General features: G+C 64.5%; 4 protein-coding genes across 4 annotated transcripts; 1 reads left to right on the forward strand and 3 right to left on the reverse strand.

The window, feature by feature from the left end:
* Positions 1-852: 852 nt before the first annotated feature.
* LOC134169300 (feather keratin Cos1-1/Cos1-3/Cos2-1-like) lies at positions 853-1,947 on the reverse strand. The gene is made up of 2 exons (XM_062629734.1): positions 1,696-1,947; positions 853-1,263 (listed from the first exon to the last, which is right to left on the reverse strand). Exons 1-2 carry the CDS (start codon positions 1,882-1,884, stop codon positions 946-948), a joined length of 507 nt encoding a protein of 168 aa, XP_062485718.1. The 5' UTR covers positions 1,885-1,947; the 3' UTR covers positions 853-945.
* Positions 1,948-4,134: 2,187 nt separating this feature from the next.
* On the reverse strand, positions 4,135-8,318 carry CDK5RAP3 (CDK5 regulatory subunit associated protein 3). The gene is made up of 14 exons (XM_062629732.1): positions 8,286-8,318; positions 7,754-7,811; positions 7,385-7,516; positions 7,202-7,302; positions 7,080-7,128; positions 6,680-6,858; positions 6,177-6,313; positions 5,901-6,045; positions 5,692-5,808; positions 5,513-5,588; positions 4,974-5,062; positions 4,685-4,890; positions 4,416-4,587; positions 4,135-4,330 (listed from the first exon to the last, which is right to left on the reverse strand). The coding sequence occupies exons 1-14, from the start codon at positions 8,289-8,291 to the stop codon at positions 4,265-4,267; spliced, it is 1,533 nt and encodes a 510-aa protein (XP_062485716.1). The 5' UTR covers positions 8,292-8,318; the 3' UTR covers positions 4,135-4,264.
* A 1,023-nt stretch (positions 8,319-9,341) lies between these two features.
* PRR15L (proline rich 15 like) lies at positions 9,342-11,634 on the forward strand. The gene is made up of 2 exons (XM_062629735.1): positions 9,342-9,500; positions 10,283-11,634. Exon 2 carries the CDS (start codon positions 10,295-10,297, stop codon positions 10,598-10,600), a length of 306 nt encoding a protein of 101 aa, XP_062485719.1. The 5' UTR covers positions 9,342-9,500; positions 10,283-10,294; the 3' UTR covers positions 10,601-11,634.
* A 272-nt stretch (positions 11,635-11,906) lies between these two features.
* Positions 11,907-14,756, reverse strand: PNPO (pyridoxamine 5'-phosphate oxidase). Its single transcript, XM_062629736.1, has 7 exons — positions 14,616-14,756; positions 14,115-14,239; positions 13,289-13,388; positions 13,088-13,141; positions 12,739-12,867; positions 12,589-12,659; positions 11,907-12,511 (listed from the first exon to the last, which is right to left on the reverse strand). The coding sequence occupies exons 1-7, from the start codon at positions 14,658-14,660 to the stop codon at positions 12,346-12,348; spliced, it is 690 nt and encodes a 229-aa protein (XP_062485720.1). The 5' UTR covers positions 14,661-14,756; the 3' UTR covers positions 11,907-12,345.
* Between the last annotated feature and the right edge of the window lie 1,281 nt (positions 14,757-16,037).

A 16,037-nucleotide genomic window follows, 5' to 3' on the forward strand; every position in this document is an offset into this window, starting at 1 on the left:
GGGTTCTGTGCTGCCTGAGCACTGCCAATCCAGCTCTGGAGTGCCTGTAGGTTCCGAGCTGCCTACCTAGGTTCCTACCTGCCTATGTAGGTGCATGGCTCCCCTTGAGCCTGGCAGCTCACAAGCAGGCTCCCTGGGGCAGAGGTGTGGGATCCCAGGCAGCCCTCAGTGTTTAGATCCACCTTTTGGGCTGAGGTTTGGAGAAGGCAAAGGATGGGAGATGTGTGGTGAGCAATGGGGCTGGAAGACAAGACTCTCCCCATCCCTTTCCCAAAGGCTGAGGAGGGCATTTGTGTGCGGGAAAGGAGCAAGTTGATGGTTGCTGGCCCTATAGGAGCCAGGGACATCTTCCTCAGTGCCTTGAACAGAGCCCGGCGCCCTTGTCTCACCCTTCCCTCCCTCTGGGAACGCTCATGCCTCTCCTTTGTGCCTGCAAGATCTCCCCAGAGCGATGCTGCTCTCTCTGGCAGCTGGGGATTGCATCCAGAGACAGAAGGACCACACAGAAGCCAAGGCTGGGATGCAGCAGAACTTTAATGAGTTGAAAGAGGGAAAGGAGCTCCCCTGAGCGGGGCCATGGTGCAGGGAACACCAGGGGACCTTGGAGTCTGTGTGCCTTGGCCAGGCTGGAGTGTGCACCAGGTGTCTGCCCTCCTGAGAGGAAGAGGGGCAGCAGGTCCCTCCTCTGATGGGGCTTAGCAGGTCATTAGAGCCCAGGGAGCAGAAGACAACAGAGGAAAAGGAGAGAGGAAGAAGAGGGAGAGAACAGGCAAGTTACAAAGGGCCACATTTCCAGATTGCCCAGGCATGCCTCTTTCTGCCTTCGTTTGCAGGTGGAGCCGTGGATGCTCGGTGCCTCTGAGAGCAATGGCCGGGAGGTCCGTGCTCAGTCCATTACCATCTCCTGGGTTCCTGGTGTCCTTCAGTGGGGCATCTGCAGCAGCTTTAGCAGGGTCTGCAGCAGTAGCGGTTGGTGATGCAGGAGAGGTCGAAGCCCCCGGAGTTGATGGGCACTCCCTCACAGCTGAGGATGCTGCCAACGGCGGCGGAGGTCGAGGAGCCCACAACGGTGTTCTGAGGGAAGGAGCTGAGGATGGGGCCGGGCAGGGTCACCACCACGGGGGAAGGCTCAATGACGACGGTGGAGCTCTGGCACTGCCTGACACAGCACTCATTGCAGCTGTTGGCCAGCGGGGTCGGGCCGCAGGGCTGGCAGGGCACGCACGGGTTGCAGCAGGACATGTCTGGATGCTGGAGCTTCACCTGGACACAGGGCAGGGGCAAGCAGAGGATGGGACACGGCAGCAGCAGCTCTGCACCCAAGCCTGGGCAAGCCAAGGCACCTCCTGGCCCAGCACACGCTGACCACCTCCAAGCCCAGCAGCCGCCTCAGCTCAGTCCCAGCCTCTCTCTGCACAAGCCCTTCTCTCCCCTTCCCTCTGCCCCAAGAAGCAGCTCCCAGCCCTGCGCTAGCACAGCCTCCATCAGCTGAGAGCCCCGGGGAGGAACGACCTGCTCTGGAAGCAGCAGGAGCAGCCTTTCCATCACCAAGAACCAGCCCCAGGGGAGTTCTTTCCAAGGCAACAGCCCAAGAGTCCCCTCAGCCCAAACCCAGCCCCTCTCCACACCAAACCTTCTCCCCACTTCCATTCCCAGGACAGGCAGCCCTGGTGCAGTTCAGAGCTTCCAACTCACTTGCTGCTGAAGGAGAAGAAGCTGAGTGGAGCGGATGAGAGAGTCAAGAGCTGCGATGGTTTTTATACTGGTCCTGCACTGCCTCGGGTCCAGAGGAAGCCGCTGTGGAAGCAGTAATTTTCTGAGAAGCCCATCTGAAATGCAAAACATCCCAGGTAATGATACAGGCTCTGGCTCCGTTTCCTGCATGCCTGCCTTTTCATTTCCTTGTTTGGCCGTACCCACCTCCCCTTGAAGGCTCCTTTTCAGTCCTGGAATGGAGCCCCAGGGATTTCAGGGGCAGGAGCGCATCGGTGCCAGCATCGGTGAGGGCTGGATGGAGGGACAGGACGCACTGCTCCACTCTGCCTTCGAGGATGCTGGCTGGGAGGTGCCAGTGGAGCTGTTGCTGGGTCCCCCTGGCAGTGTGGGCACCCCATGGTGCTCCTGCCTCGCTCACCCTCCTCTCTGTGGGCAGAACGTGATGCTCCTCTCTGACACCCAGCACCTCCTTGCCCCTGCAGCCAGGCAGGGGTTCTCTGTGCTGGGGAGGTGGGAGAGGAGGGAAGCCTCCATCTGCTCCCTGCAAGAACCTGGACGCACCCATGAGCTCTGTGTGCGAGTCCTGCCGCGGGCTCGGAGGTCCCCGGCTGTGTGGAGATGCTGTGGTACCCCTGCCCCTCAGATGAGGGATCTGCCTGCTAAGCAGGAGCCCGTATGGGGCTTTCTGCACCCCCCAGTGCCTGTTTTCCAATAGCAGGAAGAAAGCGGTGTCCGGACTCCAGTGAGAGACCTGCGTTAAACAGAGCCCTTTTGGTCTCAGGGCGGGCTTTGGGGGTGAGCAGCAGCACAGGCCCATGGGGGGGTACCCAGGCAGGGTGGCTCTGTCCATCCCTCACCCCTGCAGCACCGTCTGCTCTGCCTGGTGGCAGCTTCCCCCTCTGCCGCTCGGGATGGCGAGGGGCTGGGAGCTGAGGTTGCGCCGGAGAGGCAGCGGTTGTCTTGGAGACACATGGGGGGTCCTGAATCATTCCCATATCCCTGCTCCTGTTCCCAGTCAGCCCCGTTCCCAAGCTAGGGAATCACCTCTCACTGTCAGGGAAGAAGCTGAATGTGTGAACGTTTGTCTGGGGTCCTGCAGCCCTCCAAGCGATCTCCCCTCGCTGACACTTCCAAGGCTGCACGCCCACAGCGGGGGTTGCTGGCATGGGATAACGGAGCCTCCATCCCGGCTCCATCCCGGCTCCGTCCCGGCTCCATCCCGGCTCTGTCCCGGCTCCATCCCGGCTCTGTCCCGGCTCCATCCCCGCTCCCTCCCACAGCCGCCGCTCGATGCTCCCTTGCAGGAGCGGATGCCTCATTTGCATAGCCACACCCCCCTTGCCGGGCCCACTCCTTATATGGCGCGTGACCACGCCCAACCCATCTTAGCCCCGCCCCTACGGGGGACTGCGTATTCTCTGTCCTGCAGCGCCACCTGCAGGCGGAACTGGGGAGCGAGGGAACCCCCTCCCCGGTCCCCAACACCCCGGGTACCCCATCCCCACCCCGGGCAGCACCCAGAGAGGGAGCAGAGAACAAAGAGGAGGAGCACAAAGGCTCCCACAAGTGACACAGGGATAACGGGGGGCTCCGGCACACCGGGGGGCACCCCACATCCCTGCTGGCCACCCCACAGCACCCTGCCAGCCCCATGGAGCCCCATGGCCATGCTGACCCCATGGCTGTGAGAGCCCAGGAGGAGTCGGGATGGGGGGGGGTCAGGGGGGTGGGAGGAGCTGGTCCTTGGAGACCTTGGACCCAGGTTCTGCACCTCAAAAATTGGCTGAGAGGGGGCAAGGGGGATGGAAGGACAAAGGGATGCAAACAGGGATGGAGGGATGCAGGAAAGGATGGAGGGGTGGATGGAGGGACAAAGGGATGCAAACAGGGATGGAGGGATGCGGGAAAGGATGCAGGGTGGATGGAGGGACAAAGGGATGCAAACAGGGATGGAGGGATGCGGGAAAGGATGCGGGGTGGATGGAGGGACAAAGAGAAACAAACAGGGATGGAGGGAAGCAGGAAAGGATGCAGGGGTGGATGGAGGGACAAAGGGATGCAAGGAGGGATGCAAAGAGAGATGGAGGGATGCAGGGAGGGATGCTCACATCTTGCTCCCGCCCTATGGGGTGGTCCAGCCCTACAGCAGAGCCCGACCAATGGGCAACTGTATAGTTGGAGGGAGCGGGACAAGAGAAGCACGGGGACCAATGGAGTGTCAGGAGGGGTGTGGAAAGTGAGTGACATCACTGGATGCAGCAGGCCTCCCCCCGCCCAGGAGCTGCTCTTGGAGGGGTCCAGCCTTATCCTGTGGGTCCCCCCATGTCCCACACACATCCCTAGAGCCCAAACCCCACCGAGACCCAAACCCAGGGGACTGAGGGGCTGCTTTCCCCACCTATAGTGCAGAGCAACGGGTGGGAAAAGGGTTTTGGCTTTATTCAACAACATTCACCTCCTCAATGAGGCCATAGACGCATTACCAGCATCCCAAGGCTGTGACTGGAGGGGGGGCAGTTTGGGGAGCAGGACCCCCTCTGCCCCTCTCTCACAGGGAGATGCCCATGAGGTTCACTGGGCGCCCATTGTAGCGCTTGGAGACGTCGGCTTCGATCTGCAAGACAAGAGGCAGAGAGCGATGAACGGCTGTGGGGGACAAAGGGGGGGCCCTGTGGGGTCTCCTTCCCTCCCTCCTTCACCAGCTTCTGCAGCTCCTTGGTCCTCTCCATCAGCTGGTCCAGCTTGGGCTCCAGTGCCCCCTGCTCCGCCAGTGCCTCCCGCCTCTTCTGGCCCATCAGCTCCTTCTTGGCCAGCAGCAGCTCCGCCTGCTTCAGCTTCTGCCGCAGCAGCTCACTGACACGGTCCACGTACCTGCAGGGGACAGCCAGGACCCCATCAACCCCGGCCCCACCATGGGACGCCTCCCGCAGAGCCCTATGGCCCCAATCCCTACGGCCCCATTGAGGACCTGGGCGAGGCGAGGATCATGAAGAGGTGCTGCATGCTGCGGGTGCAGAGCTGGCCCAGCAGAGCCCGCGTGGTGGCCAGCAGCAAGCTCACATGGGCGCTGGTTTGGCCTTGGAGCACAGCGGGGGCCAGTTGGAACTGGGTCATGGCCACGATGTCGGCCTCTTCCTCCATCTCCTCCAGGCGCTGGGACAGGAACAGCTCCAGCTGCGGGGACAGGGGTTGGGGGGGGAAGAACACTCCACTATGGCATCGTGGTGCCCCTTACCCAGCTCCTGCAGCGTCCTCACCTCCATGAGCTCATCAATGAACTGGCTCCGGGTCTCAGTGTGTTCCAGCAGCGTCAGGGCATCGGAGCCGCAGGCAACTCCCTCGGGCACTGGGGATGAGCAGGGAAGCAGCAGGGGAGGTTGCTCCATGGCTCAGACACCCACACCCCAGCTTGGCCCATATAGCATCACCCCCATGGCACTGTTTAGTGGGGTCAGGGGCCTGCATGGGGAGTGAAGGCGGTGGGGCAGCAGCAGGACAAGGGGTGATGGGTTTAAACTGAAACAGGGGAAGTTCAGGTTGGATACAAGGCAGAAGCTCTTCCCTGTGAGGGTGCTGAGGCGCTGGCACAGGGTGCCCAAAGAAGGTGTGGCTGCCCCAGCCCTGGCAGTGTTCAAGGCCAGGCTGGACACAGGGGCTTGGAGCAAGCTGCTCCAGTGGAAGGGGTCCCTGCCTGTGGCAGGGCTTGGAACTGGGTGAGCTTTAAGGTCCCTTCAACCCAAACCACTCTGGGATCCTGTGATTTGGACCCTCCATGTCCCTTTGCAGCCGCGCTCACCCTCGGTGCCAGCCTCCAGCCCCGTGATCTGCACCTCCTGGCTCTCCCCATCTCCCCAGTCAATGCCATCATCCTGCTGCAGAAGGACAGGCACCGTGTGAGGTAGGGGTGCCGGGGACACCCCAAGGTCCCCAGCCCAGCCCTGGAGAAGGGCCAGACCCGAGGATCACAAATCACACCTGAGGACCGGGCTCTACGGTGATCCCCCAGTCGATCCCCTCGCTCTGGGCTCCCCCATTGCCAGCGGCACCATCACCCACCGCAGCCGGCTCCAGCGTGAAGTCTCCCCAGTCGATCTATGGGGAGAAGGACAAGAGAGTCCCTGAGACCCCAACGGGGCCAGAGCCGGATGAGGCTCCCCCCCCTTCAAGCCCCACCGAGGACTCACCGAGTCCTCCTTGGGCTGCTCCGGCTCCTCCTGCAGCTCCGGCCGCTCCACGCGCAGCGGCCGCAGCCCCGTCCTCCACTCGTACACGGTGGTGTTGCCTCTGCTCCCCACGAACCGCAGCAGGGGCAGCACCACCTCTGCAGGGCTGGCAGCCCCCATGGGGACATCAGTGCCCGGCACCCCCAAAACCCCATCGGGGTCCCTCAGGGTGAGCCCCATGGGGAGGGGACATGATGGGGATGGGGAGGGGGGGTTCCCTGCACCCCCCAAACCCACCTCTCGCACACGAACTCCACACAGGCCTGGTAGAGCTCGATGGCCTCAGCGAGGGCGCTGGCTCCGGCCCCGACCTCAGACAGCAGCGATGGCAGGTCCTTCACCAAGGCCAGCAGCTCCTGGCGCACGTTGTCACCCTGGGGACAGAGCAGCCCAAGCCTCCCTGTGCTGCCTTCCCCCTCTCCTTGCACGAGGCGGAGCATTTAGGCTGGATATAAGGAGGAAATTCTTTCCTGTGAGGGTGCTGAGGCACTGGAATGGGTTGCCCAGGGAGGCTGTGAATGCTCCATCCCTGGCAGTGTTCAAGGCCAGGTTGGACAGAGCCTTGGGTGCCATGGTTTAGTGTGAGGTGTCCCTGCCCATGGCAGGGAGGTTGGAACTGGATGATCTTCAGGTCCTTTCCAACCCTAACTATTCTATGATTGTGGGGTCACCCTCAGCTCCACGGGGACGCCCTGAGGAGCCCGGTGCCGGCACTGGGGCGCAGCAGCGGGGTCACTCACGGTGATGCCGTACTGCTTGCAGGAGGAGCAGAAGCGCTCCCGCAGCTCCGCTGCTCCCAGCTGGCATTCCTCCTCGCGGCGCACAAAGTCCTGCTGCGCCTGCTGGCACCGGCTGATCTGCTTCCGCAGCGACGGGATCTCGTAGCTGATGCTGCGCACCAGGAGGCTGGCGAGCTCGGCTGCACGGCGGAGGTGGGGGGAAACAGGGGCTGAGAGGCAGGGCCAGACACCCAGGAGGTCCTCAGGGTGCTGCAGACACCTCGGCTGCTTTCCCCAAGCCATGCATGGGACTTGGCAGCCCAGCGCATCCTGCACCAATTCCCCTGTGCACCCCATCTTCATCCCGGTTTGGAGACTTAAAGGGCCCCCCTCCAAAGGGCTCCCTCCGGAGCTGCCTCACCCAGGTAGGTGTTCTCCTTCTCATAGAGGGACACGATCTCCTGCCAGTCCTGAGGAGGAAGGAGAAGGTGAGGATGAGCGAACACCAGCCCGTCACCCCAGGCCCCCGTGGTCCACGCTCACCTTCATGCGCTGCGACGAGTAGCGCCCAAAGAGGTTCTTGGTGGAAGCCTCAGTGCCCTTGAGGATCTCCACGATGCGCAGGCAGTGGAAGTAGTGCAGGTCTGCGATGGAGGGAGGGATGCGGTCACTGGGGTCTCTGTCACGGGGGTGTCCATGTCCCCCCCAGCCCCAGGCTGCACTCACAGGCCCCATCCAGGAGCTGCTTTATCTCCTGGTTCTCCGGCATGTCCTGGATGGCCGCGTTGATCTTCTCGCGGATGGCCAGGACCTGGCTCTGCCATTTCAGGTTGCAGTGCCTCCTGTCCACCAGCCAGTCTGTGGTGCAGGGGTCAGCATGGACAGGGGCACTGGGGGGGGGGCTCAACCCGACGGGGTCACCCCCCCCCCCCCCCCCCCCCCGAGGCTCCCCCCAACACAGGGGTAAAGCCCCAGCTCCATCCCAAGCTCCGGGAAGGGCTGGAGGGGAAAGGGGGGGATCAACCCAGCACGGCACCGAGGACACGAGTGACCGGACCCCCCCGACCCCATCCCACCCTGTGGGGGTGCCCGTACCCAGCAGCTTCCCGGTCTGGATGTCGATGGGCACGTTCTGGTAGTCCTGGGGAGAGACCTGCGGGGGGGGGGGGTGAGAGGCGGCGGATGGAGCAGGGACGGGGATGGACCAGGGCCCCTTCCCTTCTGCCCCGTCCCTGTCCCCGGCCCCAGTCCCGATCCCGATCCCGATCCTGGTCCCGATCCCGATCTCGGTCGGGATCCCAGTCCCGATCCCGATCCCGGTCCCGGTCCCGATCCCGGTCCCGGTCCCGGTCCCGGTCCCGATCCCGATCCCGGCCCCGATCCCGATCCCGGCCCCGATCCCGATCCCGGTCCCGATCTCGATCCCGATCCCGATCCCGGCCCCGATCCTGGTCCCGATCCCCATCCCCATCCCGATCCCGATCCCGGCCCCGATCCCGATCCCGATCTCGGTCCCGGCCCCGATCCCCATCCTTGTCCCGGTCCCGGTCCCGGTCCCGGTCCCCGTCCCCGTCCCCGTCCCCGTCCCCGTCCCCGTCCCCATCCCCATCCCGGTCCCGGTCCCTACCTGCATGATGCCACCGCTCCAGTTCCGCGTCCCCCTACTTCACTGCTCGCCTCAGCCAATCCCCAGCCACGGGGCCGTGCATTTCATCCAATCAAAACGCGCTCCGTCTAAAGGACCCCGCCCCGTTGGACCAATCAGAAGGGAAGCGGCATAGCGACAGTGCCACTCGCCCTAGCTCCGATTGGCTGGGATCGGGCGGGGGAGGAGGCGGCGCTGACCAATCGGAAGGGCAGGGAGGCAGCGGGCCCTGCGCGCGTGCGCAGTGCGGAGCATCCCTCTGGTTGATCCCGGGGCAGATCCCATGGGGATCCCCGGGTGCCCCCAGCGCAGATCCCGGATCCCTCAGGGACCCCAGCACAGAGCCGGGATCCCCATGGGGTCCCCACCTGCTCCTCGGGGGATCCTGGGTCCCTTGAGGATCCCCAGGGGATGACCCAAAGCAGATCCCAGATCCCGCAGAGACCTCTGGGTGCCGCAGCACAGAGGCACCCAAGCAGGTCCACAGGTCCTATAGGGATCCCCAGATCCCCCCAGAGGGTGCCCCAGATCCCTCCGGGATCCCCAGGTGCCCTTCATGGGATCCTGGGTCCCTTGGGGATGCCTTTGCACAGAGGGACCCAGAGCAGATCCCAGATCCCTCGAGGATCCCCAGCCACCACTCAGGGGATCCTGCATCCCTTGGGAGATCCCTTTGCGGCAAAGGGGGGAGGACCCGACGCAGATCCCACATCCCTCAGGGATGCTCTTGGTGCTGTTCCCACCGGGAGCAGCCACCCCAGGATGCCCACGGGCTCCCTGCGTGCGTCCCTATGGGATGTGCCCGCGGGGCAGCGGGAGGAGGCAGGAACCGGTCTGGCAGCCGCTGGTTTCGGCTGATCCCACCGAGCCCGCTGCCGCCTCATGCCCTTAACCCCCGGCTGCCCGCAGCGCTCCGTGTGCCCGCCTCACACCGGCCCTCGGGGCAGGGGTAACCGGTACCACGGGCAGCGCCGGGAGCCACCGGGGCCGGGGCTCAGCCCCGGGTTTCCCCCCACCCTCCCCGGGTCATGAATATTCAGCCCTGGCCCGGCCCCGCTGTTTGCTCACGCAGGAGGGGTTTGGTCGCGGGTTCACCTTGACCGGCAGCCAACGGGGCAGCGGCAGGTACAGATCCCAACCGGAGCCATCCCGGCACCCCCGGAGCCGGGCGGCTGCAGCGGACACCGGGAGGCGCAGGTACCAGGGAATGGGGTGTCCGTGGTGGGGAGCGGGAGGTGGGAATCCTCAGCGCGTGGTTTGGGGACAGATCCCACCCGGTCCTGGCAGGACGGGGCATGGAGCTGAGGGGGACGGGACACAGCCCACGAGCCCCCCCGAGGGCACCGGTGTCCACCTGGGGTGGTGGTCGCAGTCTTGGTGTCCTTGTCCCCTTATCCCGGCACCTGAAGGCGATGCCAAAGGCACCGTCCGGGAGGAGCTGAGTGCTGTGGGGTCATGGAGCCGTGCTGGCCCCCAGGACAGGGATGAGGCGCTGGGAATCCCTTTGCTGCAGGGGATCCCGTTTGGATCCTGTGCTCGGGAGCCGCCTTCCCTGGTCCCTGCCCTGGAGCCACACTTGGCACTGGAGCCTTCCTGGATTGCCAGAGCCTTCCGGGATGCAGCCGGGGCCTCTGCAGCAGGGCTGGGCATGGGGCAGGGACCCATGGCAGGGACCCCAGCACCTCCACAGCTCCCACCTGCTTCCCAGTTGCTGTTTGCTCACTGGGCATCCACTCCTGTGGCTGATCCAGCAGCTCCCAGTGGATCGAGTCCCTGGAGCTTGGCAATGCCCAAATCCCAGGAGCATCCCTCCCGGCACCTCCTGCCCTATGTCCCCTATGAGCACAGCCAGCGGAAGAACCACCTTTGGCGAACAGGGCCCAAATCAGCCCCCCCATATCCCTCACCCATCCCACTCCTTGGCTTGGGAATGCCAAGGGACACCCGGGGAAGGATTCCATCCCCTCTCTCCATCCCAGGGCGCAGCGGCGATGGCCGAGAGCCACGGCTGGTGGAAGCTGACGTTCCTGCGCAAGCGGCAAGCGGCACCCACGGTGCTGTACGAGAGCCCCGACAGCCTGGGTGCCGGCACCGGTGCCGGTGCCAGCCAGGAAGGGCCGGGCCCGGAGGGGCCGCCCGGGTTGGCGGCGCGGCTGGAGAAGCTGGTGGACAAGAGCAGCAAGGGCAAACACGTCAAGGTCTCCAACTCGGGGCGCTTCAAGGAGAAGAAGAAAGTGAGGGCGACGCTGGCCGAGCATCCCAACCTCCGCACCGGCGGCGAGCAGGAGGAGAAGTGACCCGGATCATCGTCGCCTCCCGGCAATGCCGGCCCATGGGGATTCGGAAGGGGAAATGAGTGGCGTTGGTTGAAGGGAGAAGCAAAGACCCTGGGTAATCGCAGCCAGAGGGAGAACTGGGAATCAGAGCCAGGCTCCTGGACTGGAGGAGACCCCCGAGCACTGACTGGTTCGTACTGGGATGAGGATGCTCACCCTGGTTGCTTGCCATGGAGCATCGGAGTCATTGCACACCCAGTTCTACCACGGCTCCGATCCCATTCCCGATCCCCTCCTACCCATCACTCCTGCAAGGGGGGTCCATGGGGACCCCCCTGTCTCATCCCCAAACCCAAGGGGCTGCGTGGCCAAGGGCAGAGCCAGTGATGCAGAGCCATGTCCTTGCCAGGATCACCCCCAAAACAACACAGAGGGAGCAACCCCATGGGGAAAGTGCCCCCTGAGCTGCCTCTATGAGGGACTCCGGGCTTCCCAGGAGGAGCCAGATTCCTGCTCACACCCAGGAACCACTTCCTGGTCCTGGAAGCACCCAGAGCCAGGCCGGGGCTGTTGGGGTCGTCGGAAGCTGGTATTTAACTGCTGTTAATGGGGGGTGGAAGCAAAGCCCCCTTGGTTGGGGGGGAGAGCTCAGGGGACTCCCAGCCCCAGCCTGGCAGAGCCGAAGGTGCCACCACCGGGAAGCCCTGACCCTGCAGAAGGGGGGGACACGGGGGTGCCCGTCCCTGGTGCTGCCACCCCTGGGTGCCCGTCCCCATGGTGCTGGGTGCGGCCGAGCCCGAAGTCAACAGCAGCAGCCACTTCCCAGCTATGACAAAAGCCGGATGGTGCCAAGTGCCGGAGTCCAACTCCCCCCAGGTTCGCTCTGTTTGCTCTGCCCCAGCTCACAGCCTGCTCTTTGTCCCCATTGCATCTGGGATCCTGCCCCACACGGAAGGGAGGGAGAGCAGGGAGGTGTCAGCGTGGATTCGGTGCCCGCAGGCTCAGCTGCGCCCATCCCCGTGGTATCTGGGCTCCCAGCGCCGGGATGGGTGGGAGACCCCATCTCCCTTCCGCCGTCCCCACTGTCCCCTCTCACTGCCACCCACCCCAATGGCATCCGAATCCATGGGGCACAATCCTGTCCCGAGAGCCAGTGATCGGGAGAGCAAAGATAGAGCCAGGGAAGGCGAATGTGATGGGGGACCTGACCCAGGGGACCCAGGGCTGCAGCACCCCATGGGGCCGGGATCCCCCCGGCTGCACCGGCTCTGGAGAGCGCAGCCTGGCCCCATGTGGGTAAATATTAACCAGAGCCAGCACGCAGAGCTGCAATGATTGGGATTTATTATGTCCAAGCTTGGCCAAGCAAGGGGGGGGGAACAGGGAGAGGAACCCCCAGGATGGGGTCCCCTGGTTACAGGGAGATGGGGTGCGGTGGTGGCAACGCACAGCCACGAGCATGGGTGGCATTAATGCCACGATTCAATAAGTTATTGCACAATTAAATCAGTTCTTGCACACTCGCAGGGCTCTAACCAGTGGTGTCGGGGTTGGGGATCATTGAGGTCTGTCTTGGTCCATCCACAACCATGAACATGATGAGTTCAGCAGGAGCGGGTGGGGAAGGAGCCGGTCAATGGGGCTGGAGCAGAGTCCCACACAGCATCACCCCCAAAGCGCTGGGCGCGGAGCAGGGCAGCTTCCGACCCCATTCCCAAGGGATAAGCACGGACAACGCTCCCAATGGCCAGGGGACAGCGGTGGCATCAGGGCGAGAAGCGCTCGAAGACCCACGGGCCCTCGCCGCGGTGGCTCATGGCACCCAGGGGCTCGGAGCCGTCCCGCAGCCGCCGGAAGACGATGCGGTCGTGCAGGCGGTTGGTCTGCCCCTGCCAGAACTCCACCACGTCCGGGTGCAGGATGTAACCCCCCCTGGCACAGGACCACGGGGCTCAGTGGGGGCCGGCGGGCAGCAGCCCCGTGCCGCAGCACCCCGCAGCAGCACTCACCAGTACGGCGGCTTCGGCACCGGCACGTCCCGGTACCGCTCCTCCAGCTCCGCGTTCCTCTTCCTTAGGTACTGCAGGGGAAGCGGGTGAGCGGGAGGGAAGCACCGGAGCTGCCGGGGCCGTTCCGTGGGGAGCGGGGTGGCTGCTCACCTCCCTGTCTGGAATGACGGTGCTCTGCCGGCTCACCACAGCCCCGATCTGGCTGCTCCTGGGGCGGGAATGGAAGTACCGCTCCGATTCCTCCTCCGGCAGCCGCTTCACCGAGCCCTCGATGCGGACCTGTGCCGGGCACCGTCACCCCATCAATGGGGCCACAGAGACCCCATGGGAGGAACTGCCCCAACCACCCCAATAATGGGCACTCCCCCATCACTTCTCATCCTCCTCATCCAAGTGGGAGCCCCAAACTCCCACCCCAAATGCGGAGCGCCCACGTGCCAAGGGCCTGACCTATGGGTGCTCCCTCTGCTCCCCATATCCCCGGGGGAACACAACTCACCTGCCGGTTGAGGGGCTCCCAGTAGAAGACCAGGGAGGCGAAGGGATTCATATCCTGGGATGCGATGGGGAGAAGACGTGAGCGACCAGAGGAACCCCACAGGTGTGCGGTGCAGGACCCAACCTTGGGGCTGCTTCACCTCTCTGAGAGCCACAGCCCCGGTGTTCCCCTGCCTTGGATCCCCCATAGCTGCAGCCTCACCAGCTCCTTCCCCTTGCGGCTCTCGTGGTTGGTGAAGAAGCGGAAACCATCCTCCCCGAAGCCCTTCAGCAGCACCATGCGGGCCGAGGGCTTCCCGTCCCTGCAGAGGGGATCATAGAAACACCATGGGATGGGTTGGGTTGGAAGGGACCTTAAAGCCCATCCAGCTCCAACCCCTACCATGAGCAGGGACACCTTCCACTGGAGCAGCTTGCTCCAAGCCCCTGTGTCCAACCTGGCCTTGAACACTGCCAGGGATGGGGCAGCCACAGCTTCTCTGGGCACCCTGTGCCAGCGCCTCAGCACCCTCACAGGGAAGAGCTTCTACCCATCCCATGTGGCTCCATGCCCCATGGATGCTGTGCACTGCAGCCATGGGTGTCCCCAGCATCATTCCCAGCAACCCCGCTCTGTCCTCACAGGCTGGGGGGCTCCAGCCCTGCTCCTCACCTAAGAGCTCATCTCAGTCTCCCCTCTGGCAGGTTAAAGCCATTCTCTTCGGCCTGTCCCTACATCCCTTGTCCCAAGCCCCTCTCCAGCTTTCCTGCAGCCCCTTCAGGCACTGGAGCTGCTCTCAGGTCTCCCCTTCAGGAGCCTTCTCTTGTCCAGGCTGCCCCAGCCCAGCTCTCTCAGCCTGGCTCCAGAGCAGAGCTGCTCCAGCCCCCGCAGCATCCCCATGGCCTCGCATCCTTGATGCACGGGGACGATCCCCTCCCTCCATGACCATGATGCTCCCCTTGAGGCTCTCACCTCTCCAACCCGTCCAGATCCCAATGGGAAGCTCCGTGTCGTTCCCCCCGCCCCATATCCCCCTCCCCATCCTCACCTGGTGCAGGTTGCCAAGCACATGGCATTGGCCTCCCCGATGTCCGGGCAGCTCACGGCCTCCTCGAACCACGCTCGGAACTGCTGGATGGGGTCACGGGAGACCAAGTTCTGCTCCTCGAAGGCCTGGGGACACCGGGGACACGGTGAAGGGGGGGGGCACAGCAGAGACAAGGGCACGGCCCCCCCCAACCCCGGGTGATCCATGCAGGGGATGGGGTGACCCCAGCTCCGTGGTAAGGGGGGGAACCCGGGGGGGGGTCACCCCAATAGAGGGGCACAATGAGCACGGGTGGGGGGGGGGGGTAACCCCAATAGAGGGGCACAATGAGCACGGGGGGGGGGGGGTGCACCCCATTCCCACTGTCACCACCAGCACGTGTGTGGGGCACTGCAGGCTTCGGGCCAGCCCGGGGGGGGGCACGGCGGCCCCAGGTCACAGCCGGACCAGGGACCCATCGCCCCCCCCGCCCCGTTCGTGTCCTCCCCGCCCCGTCCCCACCTCCTCGTCCCCCCGGTAGCTCTTCCGCAGCGGCCCCAGGTCCATCCCGGCCGATGGGCGCCGAGCCGAGCCCAGCGGAGCCAACCGGACACCCCCCGCCCCGCAATGGTCCCGTCCAAGGCCATGGCGCTCCCCGCCTCACAGCCAATAGGAAGCGTTCTCCGCAGTGACGGATGAGGAGAGCTTGGAGCCAATTGGAGGAGGAGGGGGCGGGACGAAGAAACCCGGAAGGAGTGCGAGGGCTGTAAACAGACACATGGAGGGGCTCTTAAAGGTACAGCGTCCTGCGGGGGAGCCGGGGGAAGGGAAGGGAAGGGGGGCACGGGCTGCAGGACAGTGGGGAGGAGCGGGGGGGGAAAGAGGAAGGTGGGGGCAAGACATGGGGCTGAGGGGAGGGGGGGGACCCTGGGGATGGAGGCAATGGGGACAGAGTGGGGGCAATGGAGATGGAGGCAATGGGGACAGAGTGGGGGCAATGGGGATGGAGGCAATGGGGACAGAGTGGGGGCAATGGGGATGGAGGCAATGGGGACAGAGTGGGGGCAATGGGGATGGAGGCAATGGGGACAGAGTGGGGGCAATGAGGATGGAGGCAATGGGGATGGAGGCAATGGGGACAGAGTGGGGGCAATGGGGATGGAGGCAATGGGGACAGAGTGGGGGCAATGGGGATGGGGGCAATGGGGACAGAATGGGGGCAATGGGGATGGAGGCAATGGGGACACAGCTGGGACAAGAGGGGGGTGCAGGAGATGGGGGACCCGGACCCCAGAACCCCCCCTCAGACCCAGCCGGGGCCACGGGAGGTACCGGGCATGGGCACATCCCTGTGTCCCCCATGGGGAGGGGGCTGTGAGCCCCACACTGGGCCCGCTCCATCCCCGGGCTCGGTGAGGAGACCGCGGCGGCGCAGGGTGATGGTGCTGGTCTCGGGCACCCGCTGCATTGGCAACGGCAGCAGGGCCGGGAGTCACGGGGTGGGTTGGAAGGGAGCTTAGAGCACATCCAGCTCCAACCCCTGCCACGGGCAGGGACCCCTTCCATAGAGCAGTTTGCTCCAAGCCCCTGGGCCTTGAGCACTGCCAGGGATGGGGCAGCCACAGCTTCTCTGGGCACCCTGTGCCAGTGCCTCAGCACCCTCACAGGGAAGAGCTTCTGCCTTGTATCCAACCTGAACTTCCCCTGTTTCAGTTTGAACCCGTCACCCCTTGTCCTATCGCTACAGCCTCTGATGAAGAGCCCCTCTCCAGCATCCAGCCATGGGGACCCAGTCTGTGGGTGGCACTGGGACAGATGAGGGGACCACGGACGGAGTGGGATGGGGATGTGCTGGTCCTGCCCATGGCTGAGCGCCCTCTGTGACCCCACAGGCATCAGTAACAGCAACGTCCAGTTCCTCAAGAGGCTGGTGGGGCTGCGGGA

Source organism: Pezoporus occidentalis, unplaced genomic scaffold, assembly GCF_034315485.1.
Source record: "Pezoporus occidentalis ecotype Australia unplaced genomic scaffold, CSIRO_AGI_Poc_V1 ctg341, whole genome shotgun sequence".
NCBI lineage: Eukaryota > Metazoa > Chordata > Aves > Psittaciformes > Psittacidae > Pezoporus > Pezoporus occidentalis.

Excerpts from the sequence above, each read along its gene's own strand:
- LOC134169300 (XM_062629734.1), bottom strand. The coding sequence starts at position 1,884 with ATGCAGGAAACGGAGCCAGAGCCTGTATCATTACCTGGGATGTTTTGC. Across the intron at positions 1,264-1,695 it reads TTCTTCTCCTTCAGCAGCAA|GTGAAGCTCCAGCATCCAGA; the intron begins GTGAGTTGGAAG and ends CCCTGTGTCCAG.
- CDK5RAP3 (XM_062629732.1), bottom strand. Across the intron at positions 5,063-5,512 it reads GCTGGAGGCTGGCACCGAGG|TGCCCGAGGGAGTTGCCTGC; the intron begins GTGAGCGCGGCT and ends GCTCATCCCCAG. Across the intron at positions 4,891-4,973 it reads TCATTGATGAGCTCATGGAG|CTGGAGCTGTTCCTGTCCCA; the intron begins GTGAGGACGCTG and ends CTGTCCCCGCAG.
- PRR15L (XM_062629735.1), top strand. The coding sequence starts at position 10,295 with ATGGCCGAGAGCCACGGCTGGTGGAAGCTGACGTTCCTGCGCAAGCGG.
- PNPO (XM_062629736.1), bottom strand. The coding sequence starts at position 14,660 with ATGGACCTGGGGCCGCTGCGGAAGAGCTACCGGGGGGACGAGGAG. Across the intron at positions 14,240-14,615 it reads GCTACCGGGGGGACGAGGAG|GCCTTCGAGGAGCAGAACTT; the intron begins GTGGGGACGGGG and ends CGGTGTCCCCAG. Across the intron at positions 13,142-13,288 it reads GCCGCAAGGGGAAGGAGCTG|GATATGAATCCCTTCGCCTC; the intron begins GTGAGGCTGCAG and ends ATCGCATCCCAG.